Genomic DNA, 11046 nt, shown 5'->3' with positions numbered 1-11046 from the left:
TCAAACAGGCTCCTCGTGCCTGGTTTACCCGTTTTGATTAACTATTGGTGTACCCATCCAATCTTAATAAAAAATTAATCAGTTTTGGTCTCAAGTTAACTCATTCAATCCCAACCAATATTGGCCTAGGCTCTAACCTTGAATTATCCAGTAATTAGGTCTTTTCACAATGAAATCTACCTATACAGATGGCATTTAATTATGAAGGTGTATCCTTGGGGTGATCTCATAGTTCTTACGGGGTGGAGACGATGGGGTCGGTCCATGGATTTTAAGTTAAACATAACTCATCAGCTATATTTTTGGGGACAAGTATTGTCTCCTAATCCCAATATTCGCTCAATCAACATAGATTAGGGTTCACTTTCCGTCTTCTTCGACTGAGCTCAAGCCCCTGCAACTCAACTACTGTTTTCGATTTTCGCAGGTTTAGACTTCGGCAACTGCTGCTGCTCCTACAAAAGGTATGTGAAGCACATCAAATTTCTTCCTCTAAATCTTTTTCTTTAGTTAATTCTTGGCATCATTTCACCAGTTCTGAAACTTTTCTTAATGTTTGTGGGCATTGAAGAAAATACTCAAAAGAGGAGTTTGAAGTACTCTGTCGAGAGAGATTCCTTATCCGCTCTTATGCCCTCAAAGCACACACTTACACAGGGTCGAGAACTAACAGAACATAATCTTTTAGACAAATCCTTATTAAAAAAAAAAAAACTATCGATTGGGGTGTTTGCATTTGATATTGTGTTTGTGAATGCTTCACGAGATAGTAGTGCTATATAGGTTTTATGTGATGGAACTTTTTTTAAAATCTTTAATAGACCTTATTTTGAATTTTATGCTCTGAATTTTATGTTTAGGTTACATTTCTTTATCTTTGGATAATTTTAATGTGGCTTAGACTTCTCTGAAAAGTTAGACCTGAATAGCCACCAAATGAGTTCTACAATTAAGTAGAGAGAGATGGTAAAATAATAGTACGTAATTTCGGAACCAGTTTGGAAACCCCTTTCAGTTTCCACATGAGCCTTATTCCACTCCAGGGAGTCCCACACAAAAATGTTAATTTTATTACAAAGATAGGGATCCCAGCTGTTCAGTCGGCCTGATAATGATACAATAGTTGACCCACAGCACACCAGGGATCTGCCTGTGTTTTAGCATTTCCTTTTCACTGATTAATGGTTTCTTGGGTTTTTCTATTTGCAGGCCGAGGTTTTGAGACTTCTGAGAGTAAGAAATATCTGTCTTTTAGGTCTTTCACTTGCTATGGATCCAGAAGCTGCACGTAATGCCCGAGAATCGCTGGAGCTGGCATTTCATATGTCAAACATTCTCGAGACAGGGCTTGATCGTCACACCCTTTCCATCCTCATTACCCTATGTGACATGGGCTTGAATCCAGAGGCACTTGCTGCACTTGTTAAGGAACTCCGTAGGGAACCTTCTTCGTCTCCCTCTACAACCACAAACCCATCATCAGCTCCTTGAACAGGTTTGTGCCAGCTCATATTATTCTCTTATAAATTTGGCTAAAATTATGCACCCTTTCGTTTGCTTCACCAATACTTGTTTTAGGCTCTGCTTTCAGGTTAATGTCGGTAACTAATATATTTTAACTTTGCTGTTATCTTTATTATTCAGGAGAATATTGATGTTCATGGTGGAAAACAGTAAGCTGGTGGGAACCCATTGTAGTCCTGGCTGAATATGGATTTACTTCAGACTGGTCTAACATGCTTACTATATTGAAATGTTTTGGCACCATACATTCATATTTTGTATTAAATTTGGCTTATAGAGGTTCTTGGAAGTGAGTTCTTGGGTTTTATCTAGCAGCCATAACTGTAATTTGTATTTGTCGTGGACCGCTTGGTGTTTCTATCTGGAGCAGGGGATTGATTTTGCCGCTTGGTGTTTGAGGTTGAATTGTAATTCAGTTTGTTAATTGTGTAACCATCTCTTGGACTTAAATATTCAATTCAGACCTTTCTGCAGACAATTTGCCCTTTTCTTTTCCCAGCCCTGAAGAATGTTTTGCAGTTGATTTAGTATAGCCATTAAGTTCAATATTCTATGGTGTGCTTGGTCAATGTTCCCCTGCATGAGGTTACCTTCTGTTAGTTTTGCATCTGGGTTGTCAAAATATTTCTTTATCTTATTTTGGAATCACTGGGTTGGAAGTATATTGGGGTGGGCTCCTTTTAGTCCATGTATGCATTCAGCTCTTGAAGGTGGATCCTATGGCAGAATTTTCCCTTTGTAGTGTGTTAGGGCCTAAGGACAGGGAGTGATTGCAGATATTTGAAGGTAAGTTTAACACTCTAAAGGGGTATTGGAATGAGCAGATTCTTACTTTATGTTCTTGGTCAGGGAATAGATATGCTGATCTTGTGTTTGATTTGAATGTTGTTATCCCAATCCCACTGGACTTCTCCATGGCAGCTGTTTATTTTCTGTGAAATATGCATGTTACTTGCATCTTCTTTTAAAGTCCTTATTAAAAAGAAAGAACAATTTCTCACATGCTTACTCTATTTGTTTGGCATCAGAATAGTGTCCCTTCAATTAGTAATAATTCTGTCCTGAAAAAGCTAAAAAAAACTTTGAAGGGGATATAATGGAAAGGCCCTTTTCGTGGACCTTAACTACATCAAGTACTCATCATTTATAACATGGTGCACAAGTAGTGTGACAAACTCATCATGTTAGAAGACTTTTGAGTGTTCCGAGGGCTACTACACTGTTTGGAAATTAGTCTCATTCACAATGGTGAAGCAGAAAAAAAAATTGCTTGGTGTTTTATGGAAAATCAAGGGCTTTTAGAAGATATCTGCCAAATTTGGTTCTTACAATGTTGTGACTGATCACTAAAGGAGTTCTTTTGACATTGGTCCTATTTGTTTAGTTGTAAATAAATTTTTTTTGTGCAAATGATATTTTACATGAAAAAATTTTAATGCCTTTTTTTAGCATTTGATGTTAATACAAACAATGGAAGATCCAATTTTACTGCAAAATTTTCCTTTTCTGCCTTTTTACATGGAAACAAATGGATACAAAATATAGCTGTAAATGTTTCAGGAAAAAAAAAAAAAAGAAGTAATAAACTGGATGTTGTGGCATTAAATTAGGTTTGCTTGGTGGGTTATATTTGCTTGTGTTGGCTATTTCTGTATTTGGTCTTTCCATGGCAATCAACCAACCATGCTCATGCAGTTTATTTTTATCCAGGTGAGGGTTGTCTTCCCTGCCTTGTAAACTATTGCTCTGGAATTCACTGAATAATCCTAGTAATTGCCATAGCTAGATGGGACTGTTTTCTTTGGTGGCATTGGTTCCTTGGTTTTCCTTGAAAATTGTCAACTAGGTCTTTATTTTTCTAGTCTCTTTACCTTGGCACTGCAAATGTGTTTTAAGCTGTTAGTACAAAGAATCACAGGTACGTAAGTAACAAGGGTTACTGATGCACCTCTTGATATATGCATTTTTTTTTTTTTTTTTTTTTGGGGGTTGGGGGGATTTACATATGGTGTCTGAGGTAGGTAATCTTCTGAAGAAGGTTATTAAACTTGGAATCGGGATCCCAATCCGGGTTTAGTCTATTTTGATTGCGATTCAACCGGAATTGGGATCCCTTTTACACAGGTATTGTGCAAGATTAACCAATTAAGCAGATATTGTTTATTCACAGGATAGAAACCAATTAGGATTTAGGAACAGCTTTAACTGGAACCGACTAAGAATCGGGACTAGGCCGATTGCGTATCACTGTTCCCGGCTACAGTGTATCTGACAAATTAGTTAATCAGCCTGGTTCTGGCCTAGTACTCTCAAGAGGGCGGAACCGATTAAGAACCGGACCATTTAACTGGGACTGGACTGATTTACAACCTTTAAAAGAAAGAAACCAATCGAGGCAGGTTCAAGAGAACTTAGAATTGACCAGCTTCAAACAGGGAGGAATAATCCAAGCCAAGAATATAGTCAACTTCAAAGTTTTTTTTTATATGAAAACAAAAGAAGTTACAATTTAAAACAAGACTGCAAAGAATAGTTCATAAGCTTAAGATCAACTCAGATTCTAGTCTTTGGTTTAAAGTGAGTTTATCGCTTTTTATATGTTAAAATAAAAACAAAGCAAAAGAAACATCTGCTTAGGAGATGTTAACAAGTTGGAGGCTAGATTAATTCATAATACCAAAGAGCTTAAAGAGATAGTGTAGGTCACTTATAGAAAATCTTAAACATCCATTTTTTTTTTTTTTTTGGCAGATAATCTTAAACATCGTAATCCTCATAAAATTATAATTTTACCTTTGTACGATCCAAAACCTAACTCAAATTTATACAAATCCAATAATAATTATCTAAAAAACTATAGAATACCAGAAATAAAACTCAACAAAAAGAATTTTCCTTCATAAATGATGAAAACATATTCACGTAACAAAATAATATATATTAGGTACTTGTTCTCTCAATAGAAAAGCGAATGTTATCCTCAATGGATAAAAAAAGTCTCTTTGATCAACTGCTAAAAAGGTTATGTTGACTACAATTAAAAAAAAAAAAAAAAAAAAAAAAAGGGTAGGTTTGAGCACTAGTTATGTTTGAATTTTCAAAGAATGTATCTAAGGATGTTAAAAAAGAACTGAAATCGAATATCGGAATTGGAACCGATCAGTTACGATTGAACCGAATCGTACCACAGAAAAATGATCCGATTTTGATTTTATAGGTTCTCTTTTCAGTTCGATTTTGATTTTCATCACAAAACTGCGGTTCTAAACCGAATAGAAACTGATACCTCTTACTTTAATACTAACTCATGCATCAATTGGATTAATTAATAATATATAATTAATTTAATAAATATAATTATTGCATCAACATGAAACATAAAATAAGTAAAATGGCATAGGTTAACTATATATTATATTTGTGTAAATATGAATTGAAAATTATAGATAATGTTAAAATGGATTAACACAATCCTACTTTTTAATAGAAGAAATAGTTTATTCATCATGTGGGAATAGAGAAAAAAAGAAAAATAGAAAAACAAAGAATAAGAAAAGACAAAGGACATGTGAACAAGGGAAGTTTTTTATTTTTATCACATAGGCATAGGAAATATGATGCACGAGGGAGAACGGGAGAGAATGGGGAAACACGACAATATAAAGGCCTTGTCTTCATTACTGATTCTCAAAATGGCACTACACAAATCGCATGTAAATCGATTGTGAATCGGATAACGAAAACCGAATAATAGAAACCGGTAAAACAAGATCGTATGCAAAACAATTCTGATTTTGACTGATTCCTATCCGGTTCGATTTTGATTTCACCTTATCAAAATGTAAACTGCACCGCAACCGAATCGAATAGCCAGAACTGCACCGTTTGACACCCTTAAATGTATCTTTCCAAAATTAAAAAGACTATATTTTTTAATTCAAATTAAGAAATAAAAGCCAAGGATATATACGTTTGGACAGCTTCATAATATATTATTATATATATAGCTGGCTATAGTTGAACAGGGATCATCACATATTATTTTAAGGCTATTGATCATGTCTGCACCACATTCTGATTGACCAGGGGATTGAAAGGTTGAACCGTACTGATGAGCTGGCCGGTTATGATTGATCTTTGGTTCAGCTATGGTTGACCTCCAACAGGTAAAAGACCGTGAGGGCTAGCTTAATTTCTTAGGAAAGAGTCATTAATTGCTGATTAAAATTATACCAAATGGTCCAAAACCTCAAACCACTTACCCCCAAAAAACACATGCCGGTTCACCCTAGTGAAATGAGATTCTTTAATGGGTTATCAAAAAATATCTCTATTGTCAACTTTGAGTGGGTCTCGATTAAAAGCAAACATAATAAAAAGAAGATCAATTTCCAATTCCCCCCCCCTTTCTTGGAGGAAGTGGTTGGAACTGAAAGTGCCTCTACACGTTATACTAAGATAATTTTGTAAATAACAAACACGAGATTCAACTACCCTTTTCCTCTAACTAATTAAATTAATGATGAGGCTGATGACTGATGTTCACATAAAAAAGAAACAAATACGTTTCACGTCTTTCTAGCGAACATGCAAATATAAAACTTTGATATCTCTCTCTCTCTCTCTCTCTCTCTCTCAAAACATTATATAAGGAAGGCATCGAGTGCAACCATTTGGATTTCTTGCCCAACCTCTCTAGCACCCTCTTGTCAGAATAGATAGGAAAACCTTCAAAGCTTAGAAGGGAGGTAATAGATAGGAAAAGCTTCAAAGCTTAGGAGGAAGGTAATCTCTCTCTCTCTCTCTATCTCTCTCTCTCTTTCTTGTGGTTATGTGTTGTGGTCATTGTTGCTTCATTCTTTTGGATTTTACAGCAGTCCTTGGGTTGTTGTTTTTGTTTCTATTGTATCTCTTTTCTCTCTTTGATCATGGGGTTTAGTGCCTCTTGGACATCTTTGTTTTATACTTTATTTTTTTTCCCTTGGCTTGATATATTTATTTTTAAGGAAAAAGAACTCTATCTAGGAGTGTGGCCTATGCCAGCAATCCCATGAGTCTATCTCTCTCCTCCCCATATGAAAAGACAGTTCTAATCCCTTATTTTAAGGAGGAGAGAGATAGACACATGGGAGTGCTGGCGTAAGCCCCACTCTTGGATAGAAAGCTGCTTCCCATTTATTTGTTCATCCAAAAAAATTCCAAAGATCGTGGTAAAATCAAGAAAATATTGATTGTTAGGCCAATAGGCTCGTCCCATGATAAAGGATAGCAATGAGATAGGACAAGACAGGCTTTTGTCAAAATTAACTCATTCTTGATTCGTTAAAATAGGGGTTCTACGAATTAAGAAAATTGGCAAAACAACTAAACAAGTAGGTTTGACTTTGTTTTAAAGTTACTTTGTCTTGTAAATCTACTTTGTTTTGTAAAACTGAACAGGGCCTCTTGGGAGGACGGAATTTTGCTGCTACTTGGGTTGTAGGGACTTTTCTACTACTCGGGCTTGCAGCCAAAGAAATAGAATCTTGAAGGGTATTTTAAAAAATATTAAAACCTAAGAGAGTATTTGTGAATCCAAAGGGAAAGTGAATTATTCCATTTCTATGGCTGTGAATCCTAGCTAGTAGCAAGAAAGCTCCGACAAACCGGGTAGCAGCAAAAAAATTTACTTCATCCGGAGAAGAATGCATATATGCATGAAACTTACAAATTTCACAAGATACGTACGAAGGTTGTGGTAAGGCCCCAATTTGGATCCTCTACTGCCGACCTGCTCGACAGGACCGTGCTGCCTAGACACGGTGAGGCATGCAATGACCGTCTTACCCTTGCTCGAATGCTTTGCCCAAGTGGGGGTAAGGCAGTCATTACGTGCCTCACCGTGTCTTGGCAGCACGGTCCTGCCGGACAGCTCGGCAGTAGAGGATTTGGATCCGGTAAGGCCCAGGACTTCAAACTCTCAAAGCTGTCCTGTCCAATGGAAATTTTATTTCCAAAAGTAGATCTCCATTTCATTAATGTATGTGGTGAGATCATTTATTAATTAAATTTTTATACCTTTGTTTAGGATTGATAGTATCAAAGAAGGTGATAAACATCCAAATATATATTAATGGAGGAAGCATTGGGAAAGGGAGAAGGATTTGTGGTTAAGAAGTTGGAACCTGTCATGGTTCCTCCTGCATCAAAAACAGATGATGGGTTCTACTTCTTGTCCAACTTGGATTGTTACCAGAATCTCATTCTTACAACAATTTACTGTTACAAATCAGATCCTAAAAGGAGTAACAGTAATGCTTGTGAAGTGATCAAGCCAGCTTTGGCTGAGGTTTTGGTTCATTACTATCCGTTTGCTGGGAGAATTGCAGAGAACGATTCTGATGGGAAACTAAAAATCGATTGTACCGGAGAAGGTGTTCCATTTGTGGAAGCAGTTGCAGATTGCGAGCTTGAAGTTTTAGGCGACACCGCAAAATCATCAAATTTTGAGATGTTGGGGAAGCTTGTTCATACCTATCCAAGATCCAAAAACATCTTAGAAATACCATTACTGACAGCTCAGGTAAGTGAAATGTCATTGCTATTTGAATTATGAAATGTTAGGACTTACGTAGAACTCATCCTTAAAAGCTAATCGTTAAGAAGAGGGTGTCCAAGTTCCTCTAAGTTCCCCCATCGAGCTAGAGTTACTCACTTGGGATTATTACTTCTGCCTTCCATGTGGAACCCCAACTATCTCCCCTTTCATACGGGAGCAACCAAGATCTTTTCTAACTTCATCCTTGGAGGTACATCTGATTGCCACACCCTGGCTCTGCCATAACCACTCACATGGGATTATTACTTCTACCTTCCATGTGGAACCCAACCATCTTCCCCTCCTGCCCTCCATGCAGGAGCAACCGATTTCTTTTCCTTCTCCCTCTCCATACAATAGCAACTGAGATCTTCTCTGACTTCATCATTGGATGCACATCTGATTGCCACACCCTGGCTCTGCTACACCTTGGCTCTGATACCATTTGTTAGGACTTGGCCAACCTTTAAGAATGAGTTCTACGCAAATTCTAAAGTGAAGTTGAATCTAATTACAATCCATTTGTGAGTATAATTGATTTTTTGTTTTTTTTTATTTTTTTATATCCTTAATTAGGTTACAAAGTTCAAGTGTGGAGGATTTGTTCTTGGATTAGCAATAAACCATTGCATGGCAGATGGGATATGTGCAATAGAATTTGTAAATTCTTGGGCTGAAATCACTAGAGGCTCTCCGATTTCTGTCTTTCCCTTCCTTGACAGAACTATAATCAATTCAAGGCAACCACTTAAGATTGAATTTCCTCATAATGAGTTCTATGAGATAAAAGATGTTCCAAAGAACATCCTTCCATCCACATCCAAAGATGATGAACTTATACGCAAATCCTTCTGCTTCAAAGAAAAGATGTTGACCCATTTGAGAACCTTAGCAATGGAAGATGGAGAAGTTGAGAAATGTTCAAATTTCACAGTGGTTGCAGCACATACATGGCGAGTCATGACTGAGTCACTTAATATGGAAGCTGATCAACAAACAAAGCTTGTTTTCGCAGTCGATCTCCGGTCCAAATTCGATCCGCCATTACCGAAAGGGTACTTCGGCAATGCCATATTTCATCCATGTTGTCTTTGCAATGCAGGAGAATTAACAAGTAAACCATTGTGGTTCGCAGTTAAATTGGTGCAAGATGCAATTAAATCGGTGACTGAGGAATATGCAAGATCTGCCATTGACAATTATGAAGTGAAAAGAGTGAATCCTTTAGCAACATATACTCTCTTTATATCTTCATGGACTAGATTGGGTTTTCATGATATTGACTTTGGATGGGGGAAACCAACACAGACAACCCTTGCAAATCCAGGGCCTAATTTGTGTTTTGTCCTCCCTCAAAATGAAGAAAATAAGGATCTAAATATATTAATGGTCATGACAGCATCTCTTATGAATTCCTTTTCGGAGCTCATCTAAATCTATTTGGAAGAAATCTTATGCCTATAGTAGCAACCAAAGGTGTTTGTTATCACTTCCATCTTGTATTCTCTTTTTTCTTTTTTTTTTTTTCCATATAAATAATAATACTATTATTATGAGAAAATCTTATTGTAACCAAGGTTGGTGAAAAAAGTTTTTTTGCCTTTTAGTGTATTACACATTTTTATTTTCAATGAGGGATAATCCTATCATTTCACATATTATAATAATTAAATTTTTTGAAAATCGATTTTACCCTTACATTAAATAACTTTTAAGAATAACACAAAGAGAAATTAAACGAGGGTTACAATATAATTCACTATTTTTTATTCTCTAGTGTCAGTATCTGTTTTTACTATTAGGTGCTAAAATTTAGCCCACTGGAGGTGACCCACAAGGGACCTACTAGGAACAGACCCACGAATGAGCCAAGAGGAATCCACGAAAGACTAACACTTAATCCATAAAAGGCCTGACTTGCTGCAAAGGATAAGGGAGGAGAGGTCTCGCACTCGAGATCAACATACCCCATGCACCACTATGACCAGTGGTCCCAGCCACCATCACTCCAAGACTGATATCCCTATCCTGGCAGTACTTGATGTTTCGTGTAATAGAGACATCAATATATGGCCACCTCTTCATAAGAAAAAAAAAAAGAAAAAAAACAGGAAAAGATAGATATGCTGCTTGGGCCAGCGGCCAGCCTAACCAAGGTCCAATTAGGAACAAATTGGAATTTCTATACATCACTGCTCTCTCTCTTTCTGGTTTTCTGTGTTTGAGCCGATTGGAGGGGGGGAGGGTTGCAGAAGGGCGGTGGATAGGGTGTTTTGCAGAGGGGTGGTAGGGGGTTTTGCTGAGGGTGGGTGGTTGCAGGAGGGGAGGTTTGCGCTGGGTTGGGTGGGATATGGGATTGAGGATTATCGCTAAATTTTGTATAAGTGATTAGTTAGGAATTCTTCTATTAATAATTTCAAATGAAACATCTCCATAAAATTAAGTAAACAAAAATAGGTGGAAGAAGGAAGAACTTGAGAGTGTTTTTATTGAAATTTGAAACCTGCATTTTTCTAGTATGGTTTCTTCAATTACACGAAAAAGAAAGTGGTGGTGTCAACTTGGCTTGAAAGTGGCAGGGAACCAGATCAGAATTGATTGATTAAAACCCAAAAATCGACCAAGCAATTAGTACAAATTGGATTAGTTTTGGTTTTAGGTTTTTTTAGATTTTCTAATCATCGGTCGCTGGTCTAGTTTTAATCTGGGTAAACCAACAGTTGCAAGACTGGATAGTTGATTACAACTGAATCTTTATAAAAACCAGTTGCAAACCGGAGAGCTTCAGACTTTGTCAGTGGCCCTTTTATGTAGGTATCATTCTATCTGGTTCTGTTCTGGACTCAACAGGAAGAACCAATTAACAACCGGACCGGTTTAACTGGACTAGAACGATTGAGCCCGGTTCAAGGGATAGTCAACTTCAAAGTCCTTTTATAGTTGCA

At 36.9% G+C, this 11046-nt stretch overlaps 2 protein-coding genes across 3 annotated transcripts; both read left to right on the top strand.

Annotated features, from left to right (window-relative positions):
• Positions 1-338: 338 nt before the first annotated feature.
• Positions 339-1997, top strand: LOC122649641 (mitotic-spindle organizing protein 1A-like). 2 transcript variants are annotated; one of them, XM_043842874.1, is made up of 3 exons: positions 339-464; positions 1210-1495; positions 1648-1997. In XM_043842874.1, the coding sequence occupies exon 2, from the start codon at positions 1270-1272 to the stop codon at positions 1489-1491; it is 222 nt and encodes a 73-aa protein (XP_043698809.1). In that variant the 5' UTR covers positions 339-464; positions 1210-1269; the 3' UTR covers positions 1492-1495; positions 1648-1997. The 2 variants fall into 2 exon arrangements, with proteins under 2 accessions (XP_043698809.1, XP_043698808.1); XM_043842873.1 differs by having other exon boundaries at positions 1645-1997.
• A 5639-nt stretch (positions 1998-7636) lies between these two features.
• LOC122651171 (omega-hydroxypalmitate O-feruloyl transferase-like) lies at positions 7637-9538 on the top strand. The gene is made up of 2 exons (XM_043844486.1): positions 7637-8086; positions 8678-9538. Exons 1-2 carry the CDS (start codon positions 7637-7639, stop codon positions 9533-9535), a joined length of 1308 nt encoding a protein of 435 aa, XP_043700421.1. The 3' UTR covers positions 9536-9538.
• The last annotated feature ends 1508 nt before the right edge of the window (positions 9539-11046 follow it).

The sequence above is a fragment of the Telopea speciosissima genome, chromosome 2 (genome assembly GCF_018873765.1).
Source record: "Telopea speciosissima isolate NSW1024214 ecotype Mountain lineage chromosome 2, Tspe_v1, whole genome shotgun sequence".
NCBI classification, from domain to species: domain Eukaryota; kingdom Viridiplantae; phylum Streptophyta; class Magnoliopsida; order Proteales; family Proteaceae; genus Telopea; species Telopea speciosissima.
This window is presented reverse-complemented; position numbering and strand designations above follow the sequence as displayed.